Source organism: Bemisia tabaci, chromosome 5 (assembly GCF_918797505.1).
Source record: "Bemisia tabaci chromosome 5, PGI_BMITA_v3".
In the NCBI taxonomy this organism is placed as follows: domain Eukaryota; kingdom Metazoa; phylum Arthropoda; class Insecta; order Hemiptera; family Aleyrodidae; genus Bemisia; species Bemisia tabaci.
The window spans coordinates 2,026,643-2,053,636 of NC_092797.1; the positions used below are offsets into that span (position 1 = coordinate 2,026,643).

Genomic DNA, 26,994 nt, shown 5'->3' on the forward strand with positions numbered 1-26,994 from the left:
TTACCGAAAAAGAGGGGGTACGCTAAGGATGACGTAATTTTTTTAGGGGGGGGGGGGTCTAGCAGTGGATGACGGTTGAGCAAAGTGAAGGCGAAAAGGGTCGAAAAATTGAAAAAATGGGTGACGTAATTCATAGACAGCCCCTTGAATAAATGTGTTTAAATTGAAAATTCCGCCAGATGACGTCACTAGGCGGTGCATTTTTTCACTTGTAAATCTATTTTCATATTCTTTTTTTTCCCCCACATCTGCAGGAAATAAATCATAAAAAATACTGCACAGCACTCAGCTCAGATGACGCAATAAAAAATGTGCGCGCAAATTCTCCTACCACGAGAATCATTGAAATTGAATAGCTTGTTTCCAAAAGTACCCAACTCTAGAGAGAGAGAGAAAAAAAAGAGCAATTCCAGGAAACGGATAGTAAAGTAGAATTCAGCGGAATTTCTTTTTTGTGATTGGAAAAGAGCTTGTCGTATTAGGCCTTGCGAAGCCAAAAATAATACACTTTCCATTCTTTACTTTGCCCTTCTAACACAAGGGCGTGTGAACGTGGCCAAGATGATGCAATTATTACTGCTTTCAAGCCACCCATAATGCATATCGAGATATTGAAGGCGAACTGATCGGAACGAGTGATAAACAATTGTGAGTGAATTGTTAAGCCGCTAAAGCTATGAATGAACCGAGCGAACGTGGCCGAAATGCTGCGAGCAACTATTACTGCTCCAAAGCCGCTCATATTGCCTATCGAGGTATTGAAGGCGACCTGGTCGGAACGAGTGACAAACTGACAAACAATGTGATCCACCAGTACCAAGAAAAAGGCGAGGCTCGTTAATTTGAAATTTGAGGCCTGTCATCTCCGGGGCTCTTTTCTAAGTGTAGTTACGCTTTTTTGTAAGCCAAGCAACGCTTCGTCAGTGAAATACCTATTTAAACCTTGGAGTTTTTTATATAAACAAGGATTATCACCTATTTTTATGTATTTATTTTTTTTAAAAAAATGAAAAAACAATTAATAAAACATACATATAACCCAAAAAAAAACAGATTCTCTGCAGTAGAATAGACTTTTCATTTCTTTCACGTTGAGCAAGTTTTCGAAGGAAGACATACAATTATTACATTCGAGTATTCTAATCGACATTGTATTTTTTTTGCCCGGTGTGATTGCTTTCCGCTCGAAGAAGCCACTAGATTCCTGTCGCACCCTTTGAGGGGGACAGAGTTTCTACAGGTGTACTTCGAGTATAAAACTCGTCACAATATACTTCTCAGAGTTTCCGTGTTTTGAGTTTTGTCCTCCAGTTTTTCAATCTAATCTACTCTAATGTGGTACACGGAGAAAAAACTTCGTGCTGGGACCCGAAGTTTAGGTCATATGGATCTCTGAAGTTTTCGGATTGAGCATCTTAACACTTAAAGTCTAGCTGCCGAAGTTCAGGTCAGACATCTGAAACTTCAGTTCTTACATCCGAAGTACTTCAGTTTTCACATCCGAAAAACTTCGGTTCTCACATCTGAAGTACTCCAGATGTAAGAACTGAAGTTTCAGATGTCTGACTTGAACTTCGGCAGCTAGACCTTAAGTGTTCAGATGCTCAATCTGAAAACTTCAGAGATCCATATGACCTAAACTTCGGGTCCCACGCACGAAGTTTTTTTCTCCGTGTAAACTTTAACAAAGCTCACAAGTGTGTGATTGGCATTATTTGTTTGCGAAAATTCTAATTTCATGCTTGTCCAAAAACCAAAAAATCACTTTGTATCAAATCGGAGATAGTTTTTTGTGGCGATGGATCGATTTTGCTCAGATGCACAGTAGAATAGGCCAGCATAGTAATGTACAATTCGCTGCCGCAATACAGCGTCCATGACTGTCGGGTATGATTACTCTCGGTTGACATTCTCTCGTACAATTCAAGATTGGTCTAGACGTTTCCTTTTCGACGAACTTGCTTGCTGCGGATTCTGATTGGTCTGCGTGGGGTTCTGTTGGGCTGGATACGGGCCCTTCAATTCATAACTTCTCACTCCTACTCCGCATCTTCCTTTCTTCACCAACCAGTGACCCTACGACAAATTCAGTCCTTGAGTTGAGATCTCAACAACGTTCCAGGTATGCGATACGCGTCTCGAATAAAAGAAGCAAAAACATGAAAAAGAGCAAAAGAGCGAGAGTCATTTGGACGTATATCTGTCAAACGGAACTATCTGCATTAAGACATGAGCCCTGAGACCCATAAGAATATATGTATAATAGGGCTTACGTCATAATACACATAGTTCCGTTTGACAGAAATACGTCCATTTGGAAGTAGTTCTACTAAACGGAACCAGAGACAGGTGGGAAGTGAGGGGCGTGCTCGTTAGTTGAGGGCCGTAGGAACGAATGGGCATTAAAAAGCGCCAGTGACGTCAGCGATGACAACCGGGCTGGACGAGTCCAACGATGCCTCATTAACACATGAGCCATGTCCACAACGCTCTTGTCACACGCCCACGGCTCATGAGTTAACACACGGTTGGCGCTTAGTTTCTTTTGATTGAATTTTAAATCTCGCTTTTCCATTTCCCCGTAAGGAATCACGCCCACTTTTATTTTCTTTCTTAGGCAGCTCACCACGAGCACACCCAATCTTTCCCACACGTCGCAAGTTCCGTTTAGCAGAAATAACGTCCATTTGGGTCTTTTCGCAACTTGATATGACAGCACTGTTTTTCCTCCAATTCAATTCATTATAAACAATCGATTCTGCGTGACGCCATCATCCTCGATAGATATCGATTGTTTTAAGTGTTACAAGGATGCAATTTATACAGGGCTATCCAAAAGTACCGCACCACAAGCACCCAGCATCACCTCCGTAACTTTTGAAAACATTGAGATAGAAACTTTCAATTTTGTTAGTGCTCCAAGGTCAAAGGATGAAACTTTTGGTAATCCCCAAAATTTAAAGGGGATCGCTCTAAAAAGAGGTAAGAACCCTCGTGGCTATGAGGTTGGTGCTAGACTTTTGAATCACCCTGCATGGTGTTGCCAAATCGCGAGATTCGCCTATGCTTTATACTATGATGTTTTGGTGAGTAAATACGAACATCGAGGATGTTTCAACATTGATGCTCGTATCGATTTATCGATGATGTCGACTCTCGACTTTTTCACGTATTTAAATAGAATCGGTTTCTATTAGACGAGGGTAAGTCCAAAAACTCATGAGCCCTAGAGTCCCGCGTGATCTTCGAAAGTCAAGACTCGTGATTTTCAAAGCAGTAGAAACGATGAAGGAAATCTCAATAAACGCCTCTCGTCTACGACTTGAGCCGTTGATAACTCGATGAAACATATGTACTTGTTTGTGTATCAAAATTAAAATATTTTTTACCTGTAAACCCCAATTCGTGGGCATGCTGTCCCGAATAATCCATGAATCTAAAACCAAAAGGTAAAATAAGAATTTAAGATGCTTTTTCGTGTTGTTTACTTTTTACCTATTCTTTGCAGACTTCACATAAGCGTTAGGCGTTAAGTTTTAAAAAAGGGTGATTCTTCGGTAGCTCTGATATTATGGTAGTGTGTCAGGAGGAACTACCATCTCTATTATCAGTGTTCCTTTTTTCGCTGCATGCGGTCCATGGGAATGGAGCTTTGGTAATTTGTGGCCAATTTTGAGGCACATCTCATGAACATCTGTTTAGAAAATTCGATTTTTTGGAGAAACTGGCGAAGGATAAATTGAAAGAACTGGGATTATAATTAGCCGTAGGAGCTAAAAATGAATGAGGATAGTCTGATTGTGCACCTGAATTTAAGGGAAAAAAAACTGTTTTTTAGACGCATACGGCATAACTATGGCTATAATTTTTCATGAGGTTTATACATAATGTTACATGCATGGTTTTTTATAGAGCTTCCATGCAAGTAGGTTTTAAATAGCAGTAAAGTATCAGAACTCGTGGATTTTCTTTCTTTTTTTTGACAGGGTTATCCCTTTCTTGCACCAATTTTTAATTTTCGATTTTTTTCATTTTTTTTTTTTGAGTTCTATGTTCCTTTAGGCTCCCTGAAGACACATGAATTTTTTCATCTTGATCCGATCACCGGAAGTGCCTAAAAAATGGTGGTACAACAAGTGTACCACTAAGCAGCAAGGACCTCCTCATATGCAGTAGAGCAAAACTGCTAAAAATTGTTAAAAATGATGAAAATATGCAATTTAGATAATTTTTGATGATAAATTATAAGAGTAACAGTTACATATACTCCTTCCTGCTACATTTATAAGCAAATGTTGAATGTAATACCGAAATTTTCATTTTTTATGTGTTTTTTTACCCGAGAAACTGAGGAGCGTGAAGGTTTTTCTTCAAATTTTGACTCCAGAATACCTAAGTAAAAATATTTTGATAGTTTTTACTCATCTAGAACTTCATTTGATACTTTTACTTTCATATTTTACCAGAAATTTGTGAGAAAATTAATTTTTTTTTAAATTTAGCACCAATTATGCTGTTTGCTGACCCCGAAAAACTAGATTTTTTGATGAAATCTGGGTTCAAATGCATGAAATTGTTTATTATTTTTTTTCAAAATTGGAGTAGTTTCATAGTAAAAGCATGCTGACATGTCCATACATCATGTTTTGTCAAATTCAATAAGTTTTACCAAGTCAAAACCCACCTTTCTTACCCCTCAAAACTGCTAGAAATAGGTAATTTCTTGAGATATCGATAAAAATTAGATCTTGGTTAGAATAATTTCCAAATTGTTGAACTCTTTCCTAATTCTGCTTGACGCTTGTACAGACCTTACTAAGATGTTGCTATTAGCCCCCCTCCCCCCTCTTTCCTCCCCCTACCCCCAGAAAATGATAAACAAAACAAGTTGTGTTTGACGTTATGTTGCTTACATGAGCCCCTGCTGCTTAGTGGGCCATATATGTACCACCAGAAATTCGCGGTTTTGAAAAAAACAAAAAAATTTCAAATTTTTGTAACTGATAAAAATTGAAAGCCTGCATCATAAGGAACCAGAAAATGTAAAATTTACTCATCAAAAGTTTTTTGAACGGCGTGAAACAACCAAAACCTCGAGCTCTGACCAGCTGACCGTTTTAACCTCATTTTCATGTAGACAAACTAACAAAAATAGGACTAGCCATTCGATTTGAGTGAAACAAAAAATCACTGCTAGAGAGAAGCACTTACTGGACCTATACAAGTCGGCACCGCCTTGTTGCCACGATTCGGATCCGCCAAAAAAATTATTTAATGGGTGGTACAACAATTGTACCACTATGCAAGAAAGGGTTATTGCAAATAATGTTTTAGCGAATCGCGAATGTAAATAAATATTTAAAACTTTTAGGAGCTCGCTATTAGTTTCTGATGAAATGTAAAGAATAAATATGGTAAAAATACCCTTGTAATGGCCAACGATAACAGCAGCGTGATTTGTATCATCGTAGTCGTCGATATCGCAATCCTCAGAATCAAACACTCCTGAAACATAGTGCTGCAACGGAAAAAAGGAAACAACTTCGATGAAACCGCAAATGCGAAGAATATGATTGGTTATAAAAGTACCAAAACAGCACACGTTCAAAAATTTCCACATCCGACGTTTTGTAAATTGAATTTTTGTCCTGTTCGCAATGCGTATATTCACCAACCTGTTTATTAGGAGTTGCGCGATATTCAAAATCATAACTTTTCCCTGCCACCATTAAGATAAAAAATTTACCAAAATGGAGTTTATGCCACTATGTTAACCATTAAGCAATAATGTAATTATTTTTTTTTCTTAAAAAAATTGTATTTAACATTATTATTTATCTGTAATAAGTAAACCGTCTCGTTATGTTCTACAGAATTTTGATAGTGTAATGCAATCACTTTGTAATAACCATTTCGTACTTGGCATTGCATACCCAACACTTTGAAGGGATTCCGTGCGCAGATCATTCTTTAGGATAAGTGAGCGAATTTTCCGTCTCACATTTCGCCCCTTACCTCACGAAAGGAAGTAACTCCAATTCAATGTTGCCAAATTTTCCCTCGCAAATTGCAGACAAACCAAGAGAATCTTGGGCATTCCTGACTGAAAATTTCACAAATTTTACATCAAATTTCGTGCAAAAATCAGAAAACTTTTATAGGTATTAAAATTGCAGAGGCACTTTCTTGTAAAATAGATGAATTGTTTGAGGCAATGTGGTAGCCTTGGAATGGAGTTACATTCTTTCGTCCGGAAGACGACAATTTGAACTGCATTTCTCTGAAAAGGAACCAAGAGTATTGCGACACTAACTTCAATGTTCATTAAGAGTAATTTAAAATTTTTAGGAATAGTGCGGATTCATTCTCCACTAGAAAAACGAAAGAGGAGAGAAGATTTTAGAACATTACAATCGCGATTTATGGTTTGGGAAGTTCAAGGTCTACATACCCATAGTCTATATAAGTCTATATAAGCCCATAGTCTATATAGTCTATAGTCTATTGTCTGTGTAAGTATAGTCTATTTCTTACTTGGAGTATCGGATCAAAATATATGGCCGAAGGGAGTGGGCTATACATCAAGCGTTCTTCCACTTTCTCTGGATCTACTTCTTCGTAGTCGGTCTTTACGGAAGGCGAGTACTGTTTACAAACCTCGGTCTTTGCTCGGTAGGGGTAAACAGCGGCAGATGGAACTCCGTTGTTTTTCATGAAATATAAAGCGCCTTCTATGTTTCCGCCGTTACAGCCATAATTTTGCGAATCGCAATCAATCAACGCTGCGAAAAATTCGGGATTTCCATTAAAGCGCCACTCCGATTCAAAATAATTGTCACTCCTATGTTTCTAAAATTGCATTCGCTGTGTTTTAAACGAACGATTGGAACAACAAGTTGATAAGAATAATACATATATTTAGGAATGGAGTCCATCATCTGAACTTGGCCTTATGGTCTAATTGTTCAGCGAAGTTGATAGAGCAAGGTGAATGTGTGTTTTCCAGTCGTGCTTCGCGGTAAGTTTGTTGCCTATGTGGCGAAATTGAAGGCGACTCTTGAGTGGACGATCCTACCAATAGGTTAACAACATTGTTTCATCTGTTCAATCGAAACATGAAGGGCAATTAAAATGTGTTTTTCGGATAGATGACTATTCGTACTACGCGGAATGGTTGTGGCCTATATGGACAAATTGAAGGCGAAATGCAAATGAACGATACCGACAAAATCGCACATAGCTCACTGGTTCAGTCAATGCATGCAAAGAGATGACCGATGTTTTCGAATAGCTTGCTATTTGTGCTCCCCAAACTACGCAAATGGGCCTGTTGTAAACTTTTGCTAGAGCTAAAATAAGATTTCTTTCTATCAATGAATGTCTCAAAAATCACGATGAGCGCATCGGCAAAGGTTGAAATGCACGCCGAACTTCACAATCTGCGTAAGAAATCTGCGTCTTTTTTTTAGATTCCCGTTTCAAACACGATAGCTACGGCACTGTGAACAAATCGTCAGAGGTGTCATTCCATCCACCCCCTGTGCACTAAAATACTACACAACATTCAACATGGCCGACTCCAATCCGCAAAAACACATGTGCCTGGATGAGATTCAAACCATTTGTTAACAACCCAGCCTGTTTACATTCACGATTTCTTCGCGCTGATACCTAAAGATCCGCTTTGCTTTACCTTGCTCCCGATTGCGATTGGCGCGCGGAAGCGTCGTCGGCCATGTTGGGTATTGCTATTGTAAAAGGGCTGAATGGAACGACTCCTCTATCAGAATGCTCACCTGTGCCGTAGTGTCGTTTTTGAAGCGGGAAGCTCAAAAAAACGCAAATTTCTCACACAGATTGTGAAGTTAAGCGAGTGCATTTCAAACTTTGCCACTGCGCTCATCGTGATTTTTGAGACATTTACTGATGGACAACTATTATTTTTGCCGTAGCAAAAGTTTGCAACAGGCCCATTCTGCGCCAAAGTGTCTTCTCTAAGCGACTTCCCTAAAGTGCTACACGCCCTCTGAAAACCCTTAATAGACATTTTTTTAAAACGCAAACCTTTTCAGACCTTCAATGCAAAATCTTAACATGTTGAACGTTCGATTTGCTCCTTAATTTATCGTAAATTATTGTTACTTGTTATAACTTACTGCTTTCACCCTCAAGAACAACTTCAAGTGTTGCTGAAATAAACATATTTTTCTTCTCTTGTAAAACTTGACTTCTTGAACATGTTCGCTTTCAACTTTTCCTTAAAATCATTTGAATGTATGCAAAACAAACGATGCACATAAATCGAAGTGCGTCTCCATCTAAAAAATCGATTCAAGATGGAGACGGAAAGCACGAAAAGCAATCGTTTTTCGTGGAATCGAATGGAGGAAAGACAGCGCTGACAACTTGTTCGTATCACTACTGACTCTGGGCCTGACTTCTGAAACTCACCTTGTACTGAGACCTTCCCAATCCTGCCAGCCATCCGAGACAATTTTATATCCACAGCTCCAACTGTTGAAAAAGCCCAACATGCGTCACATTCTCTTCCGAACTGGGTCTACAGAAATAATGTTTTATCATTTAATTATATTTTAATTTTTTAGAAAATAGGAAGAAACAATTGCAAAATATCCGGTTTTCCAAAAGAATAGACATATATAAGCCGTGCTAGAGTCTATTGAGAAGCGGAAAATACTATGAAAAGGTAAATAAAACTTAAAAAATGGATGAAAAATTCAGAAAGTGGGCAAACTATCTTAAGATTCTGCGTCTTTTTTGCCTAGACAGAAGGTCATAATGCAGATACTAACCTCTCCCCTACCCCCATGTAATATAAAGGCTCATAGAACCTCCCTCCTCATAGACCGTTATGTAATTCACGAACCGTCCCTAGTGGGTGGTGCGCAACACAAGTTTGGAGACTTAAACGCAAGGTAAAGAAAGTAAACGCGATTCCGCAGTTAACATCAGGTCCTTTCGATGGAAGAGGGTGGTCGTAATGGGCAAAATAGGTAAGTAATAGGCTCACTAATGGCAACCTCTAATCGTTAGTCCCTTACTTTCCCCATAGTCTATAACAACCACCTGTTTCAACCAACAGGATCGCTCCAGTTTCCCTTCGTCATATTTGTGTACCACTTTGTCTATCATTTCCAATAATTAGCCCCTGACGTAGAGAGAAGTGGTTAGGCGTGAATGATCGATTATCGACGTTTATTCATTTAAATGTGTGGTGAAGAATCGATCCTAAAGGTGTTCCTTAGGAACACCCTGTTTATCAATCACTTCCCACAGTTTAAATGGGAGATCAATGGATGCATAATTGCAAAGCACGCCACGTCACTGCGGGCTAATTTTTGAAATTGGTGGACAAAGCTATTGACAAAGATGACAAAAAGGAAATGGAGGGATCCTATTGGTGGAAGCGGGTGGTTTCAATGGACAAAGGAGGTAGGTAATGGACTAAGTGACGGCAAGCCACGGGAGACTCTTTCGTTAGTCCATCATTTTCTTTCTTAGTCAATATGAACCACCCATTTCAACGAATAGGATCTCGCCATACTCCCTATGTCTTCTCTGTCTATTGTTTTGTCCACCAATTTAAAAAATCAGCCCACAATGGCGTGGCGTGCTTTGCACTTATGCATCCATTGATCTGCCATGTAAACCCTTATGGGAAGGGATTGATAAACATCAGGGTGTTCCTAACGAGCACCTTAATGATTGATTCTTCACCACACATTTAAATGAATTAACATCGATAATCGATCATTCACGCCTGACCACTGTTCTCCATGTCAGGGGCTAATTATTGGAAATTATAGACAAAGTGGTAGACAAATATGACGAAGGGAAGCTGAAGCGATCCTGTTGGTTGATAAACAGGTGGTTGTTATAGACTATGGGGAGAGTAAGGGACTAACGATTAAGGGTTGCCATTAGTGAGTCTATTACTTACCTATTTTGTCCATTGCGACCACCCTCTTCCACCGGAAGGATCTGGTATTAGCTGCGGAATCGCGCTTACTTTCTTAACCTTGCGTTTAAGTCTCCAAACTTGTGTTGCGCACCACCCACTAGGGACGGTTTATGAATTGCGTAACGCTCCATGGGGAGGGAGCTTTTACCTTCGTTTTATTTACCTTTTCATAGTATTTTCCGCTTCTCTATAGATCCTCAGCTACACTAATCAATGAAATGTATGTATAATTATTGAAAATGATAGACAAAGTGGTAAACAAATATGACGAAGGGAAACTGAAGCGATCCAGCTGGCCGATCATTGAAACTGATGTACAAAGCGATAGACAAAGAAAACATAGGGAGTATGGAGCGATCTTATTGGTTGATATGGTTGGTTCTTATTGACTAAGGAAGGAAATGATGGACTAACTGTCGGGTCTTTAGTGGGTTGCCGTTAGTAAGTCCATTACCTACCTCCTATGTCCATTGCCACCACTTGCTTCCACCAATAGGATCCCTCCAAATCCCTTTTGTCGTCTTTGTCTATAAGTTTCAATAATCGACCCGCTGTTGGTTGAAACAGGTGGTTGGTATAGACTACGGGGAAAGTGAGGGACTAACGATAAGGGGTTGCCATTGGGCAGTCTAGCACTTATGTATTTGGAAAGGGGGGTGGCTTACTTGAGCTTCGGTCGGGGGGTAAAGGTGATCGGGGATGCGCCAGTCGAGGAGGATTTGTCCCTGGGGATCGGGGCCGATCCAGGGTTTGTAGTTGTGCGGCGCCGGCTGGTAGGAGGGAGGGACGGAGACGCTGCGTCTGGGAGCGGGGCGATCGCCCGGGCGCCCCGGTGACAACGACCGAGCTCTCCCGGGCTTCTGCCCGTTTGTGGAACGCGACCTTCGCGAGAAGGGATTCAGCATTCGCGGCCTCAGTTGTCTGCGCCTCAGCTTCTTGATCCCGACGAATCGACGGAACTCCTCACCTGCGGACCGATTATTGAAATTTATAGACACCCTGAAAAAAAATTCTCGGCGTTTTTACCAAGGTCCGTTGGTACCTTTACCATCTCACTTTTTTTACCAATTATTGGTAATTTTACCAAGACAGACTGGTAAGCTTACCTAAAAACCGGCATTTTAACTATTTTTTTCAGGTAAGAATACCACTTTTATTGGTAATCAATTCCCGGTAACTTTGCCATTTTATCTCGGTAATTTATTACTGCAGTCGATAAAAAATATTGGCGTTTTTACCAAGGTCCAGTAAAATTCCCGAGAAAGTTCATTAGTTTTACCGAGATTCTCGGTAAAATTACCAATTCCATAAATGGTAATTTTACCAAGAAAAAACTGGGATCAAATAGGACCCTGAATTCTTGGTAATTTTACCCTTTTCTTAGTAAATATACCGAGATTTTTTTTTCAGTGCAAAGCAGTATAGACATAGAAGACAGAAGGGATATCGACGATGAAACTACCAGACCGCGTATCTCGGTTTGCGACGTTGTGGACTTCCTCTCATATTTTATTTTTTAAATGGAAAACTACTTAACGTCAATTTTTGAAAACCTCCGTGTTTTTCCCTCTCTATGCGAAGAAAACTCGTTGAAAATTCCAAGAAATGGTATTGATTTGCTCTCCTTCAACAAAATAACCTGAGAGCGGAGATTTTTAAGCAGCGCAAACGAGATACTTGGTCTCTGATCTGGTAGTTTCATCGTCGATATAAGAGGCTCTGCCGTGTTAGCGAAGAGAGCAGTAGGTGCAAAAATGAAGTATTGAGAAAACGGGGTCCGAAGCATCTGACCGGAAAATTTTATTGGAAGAAGCCTCCGTTCTTTCTCAAATGATCACCAATCGTCCGAAAGACTCTTTGAAATCGTTTGGATGATTAAAAATCGACTGATTTTATTTCAATCGCATAAAAAGGGTATTTTTCATTTTCATGCTAGGATACTGTTAGGCAAGACAGCCGTAAGTGCTATCTACTGCATGCTTTCGTAGTTGCATTTTGTACAAACAACGAACACTTTTCAGGTTGGAAATTGGCAGAAGAGGGCGACACTGTACTTGAGAGCACTGTTTTCATTGGCTCTCTGGAGGAATATATCACTTACTGCGCTATTTTTTTGTGCACTTACGGCTTTCTCATATGTCTCGTTTTAATATAATTAAGACGAATTTTGCTGTTTTAGCTATACTGCCGGGCTAAGGAAAAACGCCGTATGAACCTTCAGGCGTTACCAAATTTCCGTTAATAAAACACGAATTTCCTGGTACACACATGAATCTTTTCCCTCCAATCTTTGATATAATTTTGTTCACAATTCCACCTAAAGGTCCTGAAAATTTCAAGGAAAAATATTCATAACTTTCCTCAAAGATGAACATTTTATCGAGAGAAATTTGGCAACTGTCGAATGTTTATACGGGTTTTACTTAGCACGGCAGTATATCAGTGATTTTGTCTAAATAAGTTGAGACGAATTGTGAAGGAAACTCGATTTCAAAAATTTGACCCTTACTGCTCTCTTCGCTATATGACGGCAGAGCTGGCGCCACTTTTAAGCGTTTTCCAGTCAGCGAGCTCCATGACCCCATTGACCCCTGTGCGGTGCCGGATACCGATACATCCATGATCGATGTATCGCTATCGCTTTTGAATTTGAGGAAATACGTCTTACAATGTAATGTAAAGTGTACGGTGGCACAAGAAAGGAATACCTTCATTATTATCTGCCTTTTCGATAAATTCATACAACGCCCGTCACTTCTTGGCTCCTGAAAGCTCCATGAAGCATAATATATGGCTACGCTAATCATAGCAATGATCCTCTAGTAGCCTAAATATCCTTTTAGATCATACTTTATTTATTAGAAGTGTGCGTCAGCCGACAGTGATAAACCGCTAAATATCCTAATACCTGGCTTGTTTTACAGGGCAATGGATCACAGACGAAGTACGAATTTAAGCATTCTGAGACGTTCCTTATCAAACGTTTATGTAGAACACGACTTAAACAACGGAAATTACTGATTTTAACTCCTAAGAAAAATGTTCAAGGTTTTCTGACGCGTGCCTAAATTCAAACCACCAGTTCATGAAAAAACAAAAGTCTACGCAAGTCAAATCGCGCACTGAACGTTGCCGTATAGCAATTTCTGCAATATAATACTGTCATGCTAAGGAAGAACACCGTATGAACATTCGAGAGTTGCCAAATTTCCTTCGATGAAATGTTTATTTTTGAGGAAACTTATGACTATTTTTCATTTAAATTTTCAGAAGTTTTGGGTTAAATTGCAAACAAAATTATCTGAGAAATTGGTAGATAAATATTCAAAAATTTTCCTGAAAATTAGTGATTTGCCGGGGGAAATTTGGCAACGCCTGAAGGCTCATACGGCGTTTTTCCTCAGCACGGCAGAATAATATGACGGCCTCAAAATCAGTGCCTCCACCCAGCTGTTGCACGTTAACCCTTGAAACAACACAAGGCGAGGAAGGAATACTGCTCGAATAGAAGCTTGTCATAATCGTAGCAGTGCGCGATTTTATTTAAGTAGACTATTATATTTCATGTGAGCGGGGTATTCAAAATCCCCGTGACCAATGGAAATTAAAAATGAGGCGCTTGGAGGACAAGGCGCATAAGCGCAGTTTTTGCCATTTCGAGAAATACGTGTTTGAAGTTTCAAAATAACATGGATCCTGATGGCGGCAAGATAGTTCAAACTAACTTTTTGATGCTTAAAAATTGGAATTAGGGAGCGAATTTTTCGTAGAATATCCATTAAGACTAGTTTTATTTGAAACATCAATATCTCTATGTTTTCAAAAACTGCACTCACGCGCCTTGTCCCCTAAGTCCCTTAAATGTTACTAATTTTAGGAATTTACATTACGCGAATCGTGTTCAACGTGCAAATTAAATCTAAAAAAACATTTCAGAATGCTTAAAAAGTCGCATGCATCTTCTAAAATAGTCTAGTCTACTCACTCGTAAAATCCGTGAATGGGCCGACTCCAAAAACGACATTTCCTTTTCGCCTGGCCATAAGATCATCAATAATGACCAAGTTTTTTCTGAAAATATCATATCGTTTCAGATCCTCGCCTTGTGAGCCGTACTGTTTCCCGTAGGCGCTCTTGAATACTTCAAATCGCTGTCGTGAATCCAAGCGAACAACTTGCGCCTGAAAATACACACCAGGAGCAAATGAGTTGTCACCAAGCCGTCGGAACCTCGCCCCCCCCCCCCAAAAAAAAAAAAAATTGCAAATCGCAATAACTTCATCTGAATACAGTTTAGACCATTCCTCAAAACTATTAAAAGATCTAACATTTAGAATCCGTGGGATACATCTTCGTGAAATAATGGAATCTCCGTGTTGTTTAATAGTCAATAGAGCGTACGCACTTATTATCCATTTTATGGACCACTGAAAAAGGTGTTTATTTATGCATCCTGAAACAAGATTCTTGACGGAAATTTTACGTAAAGTACGCGGAGGTTTGAATTTACGCATAAAAATGACGCGTAAATAGACGCGCGGTGAAACTACCAGAGAACACGTATCTTGGTGTGCGATGTTGCAGACTTCCGTCGTACTTTACTTTTTCAATAATAAACTACTCAACCTCAACGTCATTGCTTGAAAACTTTTATGATTTTTCTTCTCTGTGCGAATAAAATTTGTGAAAACTTTAAGTAGTGATATTGATTCATTCTCTCTGAAAAAAAATGAAATGTGAGGGGAGATTTTTAAACACCACAAACGGGATGTGTGGTCTTGTAGTTTCACCATCGATATCTCAGTTAGGAGTTGACTTCAGTAACTCTCGTTGCGCGAGTTGTGCTCAATGTGGAACTTCGCTGCGGAAATGTGTATAAAAATGCTTGAATTTGCACCTCGTCTAGTGGACCATTGTGATATATTTCAGGATCAATCACGGATCAAGTATTGTAATATTACAGCTTTTCATTCAGAATTTGAACGGGATGTTTTGAGCAACAGATGCTTTGCATCGCACTTTATCATAAAAGAGCATTCCATTGGTTCCAAATTGTGCTGAAAAAATGAGCATTCCTAATCTAATCACATTTCTCATCTAAACGCATGTCATATATCCAAGTTTTCTTTCTCAGCCTCGCAACCTTACCTTAATTTCCTTTGAAACTATTTTCCTTTTGCCTTTGAACGATGATGACCAAACGGACCTTTGAACGCAGGGATTACTCGTGAATTGGTGTAGATCTTTCTGGTTGAATCTACAAACGCAACTTTTGTCTTTTGCACACGCTCCGTAACTCCACGGAATGTTGAACAGAGGGACTCTACCCCATATGGAATTGCAGTGGACGTCACAACTCCGGTCATCCATCTTGCTTGAATCGCACGCCGAGTCGGAATACACTACGCAAGAAGCAGAATGAAAAAAATTAAACAAAATGAAAATAATTTGGCTCCTTTCCGTCAAAGGCTTACACAAGGCTTACAAAAGGCTCACGTAATCCTTGAAGCACCACTACACAAGAGATAAACGAAACTAATACAATTAGGAAATAGAGCAAATGGAAAGACGGCGCAGAGATACAACTATTGGTGCTTACTGGATATCTATGTTGCATCTGCAAAATTGAAGGCGCGATGGCGCGAGCTGTGAATCTGTGATGTTTCGCAACTCCGCATTATGCTGCCAGTGAGGTGTCGTGAGAAAAGTTAAGAAAGGAGGCTCGATTATTACGGCTCTCCTATTTACGGCTGTGTTGCTCATACAGTCTTTAAAGAACCGCTAAAAATACAAGTAAGACAAACTGAAACACACACAGTATGGAAGTAGAGCAAAGTAAAATGAGGCGCGTTGATGACGGCGCAGAGATACAACTATTCGAACATGATGGATGTCCGTGTTGCATCTGCAAAATTGAAGGCGCGATGGCGCTATGCGTGAACTCGCAATGCTCCTTTCTATGCTGCCAGTGAGGTGTCGCTCAGATTCGAGAGAAAAATTTAAAATGCCCGACTACGTCTTGACTCTGTCGTTCCTCAATGTTTTCTCCTTTTATCAATTGAGGTTTGATTCGTTTTTTAATGCACACATATTTACAGACCTACATCTACGGCTCGTATGCACTGCGGTCCCCACTCGCGTGGCTAGTTTATTAAACAAGCCTCCGGTCAATTTGACCGGGCTTCAGCGTCTAAGGGTTAATGAAAATATCACTAAAATATGATTGCACCAGTGCACCTTGTTCGCCAAAAACTCAGGATTCAAGAGGGGAGCCAAAAGAAGTCATGCCATTCACAATCAGTCAATGAATTTCAATATAAAATTAAGTTATGTTTAATCTTGCAAAATTAGGCTCCAATTGTTTGGTGACGTCCCAAAAAATTGTCATTGCCAACAAAATGATTGTTATATGGGACCTCCTGCCGCCTGATCTAGATCTCCGGTGCATTTAACATACGTTTATTCCTATCTCTTTATTTTTACTTTTCTTACCGAACACCTTGTTTCTGCTTCAAAATGTCACCTTGTACTTTCTAAATCGAATGTTTCATTTTTCGATGAGGTTAAAAACATCTTTTCGGCGTACATATTTCTCGGGTTTATGAACCCGAAAATGATGCATCATTTTCCGACTTTTTGTTTTTAAAAGCAGTATTATAGGTAATTGTAAGCTCTGGCTCAATTCTTCTGGAAATAATGATGCATGGATGCGACTGGTACCTAGCTTTGATTTTATATTTTTTCTTTTTTTTTTCATTTCACAGGTCTCCCGGTTGGTTGAAAATGTTCAGTTTTGCCATTTTCGCTTTCTGCGATTACTTGATAAACTTCGAACCTGAAAATAGCGTAAAATGGTGCTGATTTGCTAGACATTTTTGACCGCCTTTCACGTAGGAGTGCTTCACAACCCTCCCCCGGGTGAGAAGGGGGGGGGGGGCAAAATATCACTTTACGCCTCTTTAGCCGGCCAAGGATCAACGCCCTGAGATATGAGCCAGTCCGACCCTGGAGTAACAGTCATCTTACCTACCAGGTGGATGATGAGCTGCGGGTGACGTCATGAGCCAAACAAGTTTCCCTAACTTTGATATGTTTGCTAAATGAAAAGTTCAACAAGTTGCTCAACATCAACCTAGTAGGTAGGTCAACAGCTGAATGTTGGAGTCTCGAAAGTAAAAGCTTCCACCATTGCCAAGATATCAATAGAGGGTCTCTGGTCTCTGCCCTAAAGGTCCATTCCATGACCTAGCCTCAAAATTATCCATAAGTCCGTACCAGTAGCGTGACATGCTTTTCGATAAATCGATTGATCTGTCATTTAAACCCATCGAAAAGGATCGATAAACAGGGTGTTCGCAGCGAACACCCTAATAGTCGATTATTTACCACGGCTTCAAATGGGAAAATATAAATTTATCGAAAAGCACGCCACGCCACTGCCCCAAATTCTCTACTTTCCGTTAAACTTTTTTGCAAGGATTCTCAAATTTTCGCACGAATGACTTATTTCGTTCTTGTGATTAAATTTTCAGACGACAAAATATGCATTTAATTTTTCAAAACTTGGCAAATGTTGAAGGTTTAATTGTCCATTTCTGCTTCTAATGCGATTCTCTCAAACTGTTTATACACCATGCGCTAATGATAAAAAAAGAGAGAAAAAATTGTTGCACTAGTAACGAGAATTTTTTAAAAAAATTTGAGCGCGTTTCGTCTCGCAGTACGTAAAAAAAAAAAAAAAAAAAAAAAAAAAAAAAAACCTTTTAATGCGTCCGAAAAAATAACGTTCATCCTCTGAAACGCGTGGATGCCACTTTTTCCACTGAATAGCCACCTTATCACAAGGTAGATTTACACAGGTATGGAAAAGTTGAAAATTTCCCATGAGCCTCAGTACGTGTCACATGACCTCGTGACGTAGGTTAAGGGGCCCGTTTTTTAATTAAATTACAATCAAATTAACATTCAAACGTTTGTGCGTTTAAACGCTAAAATTAATATCGTATAACCAAAATTGTGCAAAAAATCCCACAAAATTTTGACAAACGATAAACCGAACATAATAAATCAAAATAATCAAAACATCCAAAATGGCTGACGTTAAGGGGCCGCTGGAGAGCCAATCAGAGGCCAGTTGTTTAGTTCTGTCCATACCTGTGTAAACTTACCTTGACCTTATCAGTCATGGGATGTGAAGCGCTCTGATGATGGTATTATCCTGAATTTAAAGTTTTTTTTTCTTTTTCTTAATACTGAGAAAATTGTTTTTTTGCACCAAACAGACCGGCGAATCTGCGTAAGCCTGATTCATCCCGGTCGATGCTATACGACCGCATTGGACGTGTTTCTATGAAACACAACTATGTGCAGAGGGAAGGATGGGGTGTTGACGTCAGCGGCAACGACGAGAGAAACGACGATCGGGAAGGCGGTCTTTAACTCATGAGCCCTGTCCTTAAGGCTCTAGATACTTGCCCACGGCTCTTACGATGTGCTCATAGTTCCGTTTGACAGAACGTGAAATCCCGCCTCTCCAATTCAGAAAACGGAACTGTGAGCCAACTAAGTGCGGCATCCATGCTGCCCTGCTACGGAAAAAACGCCGTATGAACCTTCAGGCGTTGCGGAGTTTCCTCCGATAAAAACCGAATTTGCTGATAAAAGTGTGAATATTCTTTTCCAAAATTTTTATACAATTTTGTATGCAATTTAGTCTAAAATATCTGAAAATTTCAAGGAAAAGTATGCATGAATGTTGGCAAATTTACATGTTTTATCTAGGGAAATTTGGCAACTCTCGAATGTTCATACGGCATTCTTCCTTAGCTCGGCAGCATGAGCCGTGGGCAGGTATCTAGAGCCTTGTGGACAGGGCTCATGAGTTAAAGACCGCCTTCCCTGTCGTCCTTTCTTTCTTAGTTGCCGCTGACGTCACTGGCGCTGTATGTTTCCCATTCATTCTTACGGCCGGAGCACCAACTCGCACATCCCATCTTTCCTTATGCACATAGTTCTCTTTGATAGAAATACGTCCAATTGGTGTTTAGAACCATTAGAGTCGGTGCACTGTAAACCAATTATTTGTAGTTTATTGTACGGTAATAGTTTGTGTAAATTACGAATTCCATAAAGTAAATGTTAGCACGCTGTTCTCATAGATCAATCTAAAAAGAGCGGTCTTATGTATGGGCTGATGAAGCTACAGACAAAGAAGACGAAAAGGATATGGAGGGAGCCTATTGGTGGAAATGGGTGGTTGCAATGGACAAATGAGATAGGTAATGGACTATAACTAACGGTAGCCCACGAGAGACTTTCATCGTTTACCGTAGTCTATAAGAACCACCCATTTATATCGCTGCATACTCCCTACATCTCCTTTGTCAGTCGCTTTGTCTACCAATTTCAACAATCAGCCCGCTCGGAACTATTCCTTGTCGATAGCAGCAAAAATCATGAAAATCGGCCCGGTTGGACGCAAGAACGAACTGTGACAAAATAGGAGCTCAGAGAGCTTATCGTTAATATATCTTGAATTGTTGAAGTTATTTTCAAATATTCTTTGAGCTACCGGAAGGACATCTTGCTGATGATATCCTCACTTTGTTACAAAGGTAGGAGAAGCAGATTTTTTTTTTTTTTTTTTTTTTTGCTTCAGGCTCGGTATGGCCACGCACAAAGCCAATCAGCCATTGGCAGATACGCCCTCTTGGCGCGTCGAAAACGCACCCCTCTGACAGATAGCAAAATTAGAAGAGATAAAAAATTACGACCGAGAATATATGCGGAAAATTTCTAAAATGAACGGAGGGAGAGAGAGTAATAAGAGTAAAGAAAGGTGCTTTTACGCATGGTAGTGGTAAACATAGGTCCAAGAACTACTTCCTGAAGCGTAAACACTTTTCTGTGAAATTTTCACCTTTTTGTTGACATAAAAACGCTTCATCATCCCTCTCCTTCATTCGCTTTGTGTAACTCCCTTAGAAGCGATGGATGGTTCGATTTTTAGACGTACGCACCCTTTATGGACCTCTTGAAAGACCTTTGAACATATTTCTCCCTTTTCAAAATGACTGTTGATTTGGACATACCATAGCAAATCTCGGGCAAATTTAACCTTAATTTATCTCGGAATTTAAAAAAAAGAGGCTGTAAACGCGATACAACTATTCGCCTAAGACGGATGTCCACATTGCATATGAAACATGTAAGAGGCGATGGCGTGAGGCGTGAGCTCGCAATGCTCTGCCCTATGCTACTAGTTTGAAGCACCATTACGAATAAGACAAACGCAAACAAACTCAATATGGAAATAGAGGGAAGGATGCGCGTTTACACGACGGCACAGAGATACAACTATTCGTACTTGATGGATGTCCGTGTTGCGTCTGCAAAATTGAAGGCGCGATGACGCGAAGCGTGAACTCAATGCTCTGCTATATGCTGTCAATGAGGTGTCGCTCAGATTCGGGAGAGAAGTTAAAAAAGAGGCCCAAACACATCTCTCCTACCATCGGCTGTGTTACTCACGCAGTGCTTGCAGCACCATTACGAATAAGACAAACGCAAACAAACTCAATATGGAAATAGAGGGAAGGATGCGCGTTTACACGACGCACATTGGTTCCAGAGGCCGATCTAGGCGGCATTAATTCGAAAAAATGACTTTTTGAATATATGAAAAATAACACTACTGTTCGATACTACATACTCTGGAGAGTATTTCGGCCAAATATCATAATGATTGGATGAATAATAACGAAATGATAAGCTTCCAAAGGCGAGCGCGCAGACCCGTCTTTCCGCGGTTCTATCTGTTTCCTCACAATTCACAGTAAAGTGGTGTTTCTAATTGAGCTGCATAGCCAATACAGGCCAAGAAACACCGTTTTGAGGCTGGAGTCCGAAAACATAAGTTCATTTTAAGGATTACCATGATTCATTCATATCTTTAGATTAAGTCTAAAGCTCTAGATAAACCCTTGGACATAGCGGAATTTTACGCTAACTTCACGCAATTTTCCAGATAAATGGCTAAAAACAACTATTTTGTCACCCTCCGACAACTTTCAAACGGTTATTTCTCGTTAGTGCAAATCCTAGGCATCATGTAGAGGCAAATATCTTTCGCCGGTTTTTGCCGGTTTTTGCCGGTTTTCGAAATACAGCCTTTCAAAGGTCGCCCGCTCACTTCCCATGAGTACTGGATGAGGCATGTTATGGGTGAGTGATATCGTTCGTCCTCTTACGCAATGTTATAAAACCATGTCATTCCAAGATATTTATGCAAAGAGGAGTCTATTTAAACGTTCAGATTGAAACGTTCAGACATTAAAACTTCAGAGATCCATATGACCTAAACTTCGGGTCCCACGCACGAGTTTTTTTTCTCGGTGTAGGGCTTACGGAGAATTTTAAATACGCTCTTGTGTCGAAGGAGTGACGACATACCCTCCACCCTTCCTCTGTTTGCGTGCATCACGTAATTTTTGACTGGTCGTACGAACTGCCATGCCAACAAAGAACGCCGTATGAACATTCTAGAATTGCCAAATGACCTTCGATAAAATATTCATTTTTGAAGAAAGTTATGAATATTCTTCCTTGAAATTTTCAGGAGCTATAGGTGAAATTGCGAGCAAAATTGTCTGAAAAATTGAACGAAAAATATTCATAAATTTACCAGGAAATTCGTGTTTAATCAATCGAAATTAATTTTGTTGGTGGTCTAATCATCCCTCTTGAAAATTCCCAGGCGTCAAGAGGTCTCCTGGCTTCCGCATTAATTTTCTAGATCGACTGACCGCAGAGATTATCATGGGATTTTTCCGCTTAGTGAAACTGAAGGGTTGACGACCTCAATACGACTTAAACTCAGGGTCAGTAGGGCACATGGGCGAAGTTCATGAATGATGGGAAACTCTTGACCCATTATTCAGGTTGCACATCGGTGCATTGGCCCATTGATCCGACCGCGACAATTATTATCAGTAAGTTACTGGACCGATCATCTTAAAATTGTTTATCAAGAGGAAACTCAAGGTGAATGAACTCTAAACTCAGTCAATGGGTCACAAGCCCTGAGTGTAAGAGACAGGGTCATTGACCTTTCCACCAGCGACCGATGTTAACATGTGGGCTGTTTGTCGATGATAACCTGTTGATCGAAAAAAATGGTCAGTGGGTCACCGCACCAATAACTCAACTTTTCTTCCAAGAGAAACTGAAAGGGAAACGGTCTTTGGGTCACGGGGTCAGTCCCGCTCGATAGGTCATTCACGAAGTATGAATTGGAGCACATTTTGCAATTAGTAAAATCAAGCTCTAGCTCATTTCAGGAACAACGTATATGCCATTAGTTTCCCAATGCAGATGGGTGTTTTTATGTATGAGCTATATTGCAGTTCCTACATTTCAGTTCCTGATCGCAAAATACAGTCCAATTAAAAGACTACACAGCGTGTTTTCTTTCCAAAATTTGACGAAATGAACGAGTCACACCACTGGGAGTTTTGAAATAAACTAATTAAGTGATTACAATAAAGTAATACCGCTCGCCTAGCAAGAGCGTATTGACGACCTCAATACGACTTAAACTCAGGGTCAGTAGGGCACATGGGCGAAGTTCATGAATGATGGGAAACTCTTGACCCATTATTCAGGTTGCACATCGGTACATTGACCCACTGATCCGACCGCGACAATTATTATCAGTAAGTTACTGGACCGATCATCTTAAAATTGTTTATCAAGAGGAAACTCAAGGTGAATGAACTCTAAACTCAGTCAGTGGGTCACAAGACCTGAGTGTAAGGGACAGGGTCATTGACCTTTCCACCAGCGACCGATGTTAACATGTGGGCTGTTTGTCGATGATAACCTGTTGATCGAAAAAATGGTCAGTGGGTCACCGCACCAATAACTCAACTTTTCTTCCAAGAGAAACTGAAAGGGAAACGGTCTTTGGGTCACGGGGTCAGTCCCGCTCGTTAGGTCTTTCACGATGAATTGGAGCACATTTTGCAATTAGTAAAATCAAGCTCTAGCTCATTTCAGGAACAACGTATATGCCATTAGTTTTCCAATGCAGATGGGCGTTTTTATGTATGAGCTAAAAATTGCAGTTCCTGATCGCAAAATACAGTCCAATTAAAAGACTTCACAGCGTGATTCTTTCCAAAATTTGACGAAATGAACGAGTCACACCACTGGGAGTTTTGAAATAAACTAATTGAGTGATTACAATAAAGTAATACCGCTCGCCTAGCAAGAGCACTGAAGAATTTCCCGTTGTCACATGTCAAACTTTTTAAACCGTGTAAATGAAACATCTGTAAACATCCATGTACATCCGTCAAATAATTACTAGAGTTGGATAGAGTAAACTGCAAAGGGATAAAATAATAGTCTGCAGTGCCTTTATGTACCTCTAAAAGAAAAAAAAGTTTACTCGTCAAAGCAGAATTCTCTCGACGCACAGTGTGGCATCCATATGGATGCCACAAAATTGACAAAAATCGGTAAAAGACACGCGACTTAAAATAATAAATATAGTTAGCCTTGCATTTATGAGAAATGAACGAACACATTGTGAAAGAACAAACATTAATGGGGGTATATACTTTCATCTTCCGCGCCGCGCTGACTGCACTGTGTTTGGTGCAATGCGTGAAGTATGCATGCAGTCTTGTAGGCGCTATGCGTTTCACGCCGACCGCTGCTGACCGCACCGTGTTCGACGCAATGCGTGAAGTATTCACGCAGTTTTGTAGGCGGTACTACGTATCTGTCACATGCCGACCGCCGCGCCGAGGGCTTCTTTATATCTCAAGTCCTCGTCATCATTGCTCTCTTCGCCGCGCCGCACATTGGTTCCAGAGGCCGATCTAGGCGGCATTAATTCGAAAAAATGACTTTTTGAATAAATGAAAAATAACACTACTGTTCGATACTACATACTCTGGAGAGTATTTCGGCCAAATATCATAATGATTGGATGAATAATAACGAAATGATAAGCTTCCAAAGGCGAGCGCGCAGACCCGTCTTTCCGCGGTTCTATCTGTTTCCTCACAATTCACAGTAAAGTGGTGTTTCTAATATTGAGCTGCATAGCCAATACAGGCCAAGAAACACCGTTTTGAGGCTGGAGTCCGAAAACATAAGTTTATTTTAAGGATTACCATGATTCATTCATATCTTTAGATTAAGTCTAAAGCTCTAGATAAACCCTTGGACATAGCGGAATTTTACGCTAACTTCACGCAATTTTCGTAAAATTTTTCGTACTAAGAACGACCAAATCTCCCAAAAACAGTTGGAAACAACTACATTGTCACCCTCCGACACCTTTCAAACGGTTATTTCTCGTTAGTACAAATCCTAGGCATCATGTAGAGGCAAATATCATTTGCCGGTTTTCGAAATACAGCCTTTCAAAGGTCGCCCGCTCACTTCTCATGAGTACTGGATGAGGCATGTTATGGGTGAGTGATCGTTCGTCCTCTTACGCAATGTTATAAAACCATGTCATTCCAAGATATTTATGCAAAGAGGAGTCTATTTAAACGTTTCTCCAAAATATTTACGAAAACTATAATTTTTATGGGTTTACAAAACTCTATGGAGACAAAATTTTTCCTCCTAAAAACGACCAAATACTCCCAGAAACAGATGAAAACAACTACATTGTCACCCTCCGACACCTTTCAAATGGTAGTTTCTCGTTAGTACGAATCCTAGGCATCATGTAGAGCCAAATATATTTTGCCATTTTCAGGCAAACAAAATATGTTACACATTTAGAAGCGAACGTGCTGTTGAATTAAAAAATCAATTGGTATAGAAATTTAGTGCCTGTTTTCTGATTATTGGCCGAAATGGTATAATCAGGAACACCCTTTTATTTTAAGTATGTTTGTACTACATACTGTTTCTTGAACTGCAATATTCCGGGAGTATATTGTTAAACTAGATCTTGACAACGGCTACCCCCCCCCCCCCCCCAAAAAAAATAATTAACAGGAAATTATTTTTAGTACCTAGAATTATTGATCCTCTTCAATGAGTAAACATTAAATTTGTCAAAATTGTCATAGTTCGAGCACTAAGACAAGTTTTCAAATTACTAATCCCTTATTGAGTGTGAATTCGCTGTTTTATGCGTATTTACCATGTTGTAGTTAACGATAGGGTAAAATTGACTTTAAATTCGTTATCAGCGACCCAAAAAACACTTATAAACATATATGGCACGCCAATAAAGGTGGTATTCTAATTAATGCCGCCCAGATCGGGCTCTGGAACCAATGTGCGACGGCGCAGAGATACAACTATTCGTACTTGATGGATGTCCGTGTTGCGTCTGCAAAATTGAAGGCGCGATGACGCGAAGCGTGAACTCAATGCTCTGCTATATGCTGTCAATGAGGTGTCGCTCAGATTCGGGAGAGAAGTTAAAAAAGAGGCCCAAACACATCTCTCCTACCATCGGCTGTGTTACTCACGCAGTGCTTGCAGCACCATTACGAATAAGACAAACGCAAACAAACTCAATATGGAAATAGAGGGAAGGATGCGCGTTTACACGACGGCGCAGAGATACAACTATTCGTACTTGATGGATGTCCGTGTTGCGTCTGCAAAATTGAAGGCGCGATGACGCGAAGCGTGAACTCAATGCTCTGCTATATGCTGTCAATGAGGTGTCGCTCAGATTCGGGAGAAAGGTAAAAAAGAGGCTCAAACACATCTCTCCTACCTTCGGCTGTGTTGATACTTGTTCTTTTTTCTTTTTTCAGGTTCTTGTCTGATTATTTTTCAGGATGGAGTTGCAGACCCACGTCTTAAGCTCGTGTAAATTGCAGCACTGGCTTGGTTATTTTTGAAATAATAGTACTTGGATGCGTCTAGTGGCTTTAATTTTTTGTTTTCTTTAATTTCAGAAGTCTGTCAGTTACTTCAATACGTCCAATTTTGCAATTCTTACGTTGTACGATTAATAAACTCTGAACCTGAAAATAGAGTAAACTTGTGCTGCTTTGCCAAAATTTTCTAAGCCCCTCTCTACGCAGGGGATTCCCTACCAGGAAATATTACATTACGCCCCTTTATCCAGCCAAGGGTCTACGCCGTCACATGCGAGCCAGTCCGACCCTGTTTTGCTTGCCCGAAATATCAGCTCTATACCGAGGGGAGTGGTTTAACGCTGGTTTGGAGAGTATACATGAGGTTTTACGAAAAGTCGGAAAAATGTGTCCATAACGTAACGCGGCTCCAAGAAACCGTATCATCTAACATGGCTATCTGAAAGATTTTTAAAACCTTACACTGGGAAAAAAGTATTTCGGGTCCAGAATCCAGACTCTTAAAAAATTTAAAAGGAAAGTATAATTTGATTCATGCGGATTTTTTCTTGAATCAAAAGGAAATGCACTTAAATTTAGAGGCTTAGCTATCGATTCAAGCAAAAATCCAATTGAATCAAGAGAATTTTTCCTTGTCTTTGTTGAAAATATGGACTTTGGGTCCAAGATACTTTTTTTCCAGTGTACATGCTTTGATTTTAAATAAACGCTATATTTTTTATGACGATATATTTTTTTCTTACACAAGCGATTTCTTCTCTTCCCAGGGGTATGATTTAACCAAATCATAGGGGTTGGAAAAGGGGGAGGTGGTTGTTGTATTCAATTAATTAATCAAAGAAGGAAATGTTTACCTATATGTCCAATGGTTTGATCGGAAAGGCTATCGGAAGAGATAAACTGACGACTTGGTAGATCTCGCAGATTTCCAAACTAGGTGCCTCACAATATTTAATTCGGTGTTTTTTGATCCTTCAAGTAGATTTATTTCAAAAGTTGAGTTACTTACCCCCATAAGGTAGCAAGAGGCACGCACACATAACAAAACTGTAGAAATGGGACCTCATCGTTCAGAGTTATTTTACCAATCTTGGGCAACTCTAATTTACGAGGAGGGCAACCTTTTCACAATATCACATGATGTCT

At 40.0% G+C, this 26,994-nt stretch overlaps 1 protein-coding gene across 1 annotated transcript; it reads right to left on the reverse strand.

Annotated features, from left to right (window-relative positions):
- Positions 1–1,598: 1,598 nt before the first annotated feature.
- On the reverse strand, positions 1,599–26,994 carry LOC109035526 (cathepsin K-like). The gene is made up of 9 exons (XM_072301018.1): positions 26,858–26,994; positions 15,131–15,384; positions 13,968–14,163; positions 10,648–10,949; positions 8,452–8,560; positions 6,535–6,782; positions 5,425–5,518; positions 3,390–3,436; positions 1,599–2,076 (listed from the first exon to the last, which is right to left on the reverse strand). The coding sequence occupies exons 1-9, from the start codon at positions 26,913–26,915 to the stop codon at positions 1,924–1,926; spliced, it is 1,461 nt and encodes a 486-aa protein (XP_072157119.1). The 5' UTR covers positions 26,916–26,994; the 3' UTR covers positions 1,599–1,923.

Excerpts from the sequence above, each read along its gene's own strand:
- LOC109035526 (XM_072301018.1), bottom strand. The coding sequence starts at position 26,915 with ATGAGGTCCCATTTCTACAGTTTTGTTATGTGTGCGTGCCTCTTGCTA. Across the intron at positions 15,385-26,857 it reads CCTCTTGCTACCTTATGGGG|TGTATTCCGACTCGGCGTGC; the intron begins GTAAGTAACTCA and ends CTTCTTGCGTAG. Across the intron at positions 5,519-6,534 it reads ATTTTGATCCGATACTCCAA|CACTATGTTTCAGGAGTGTT; the intron begins GTAAGAAATAGA and ends TTTCCGTTGCAG.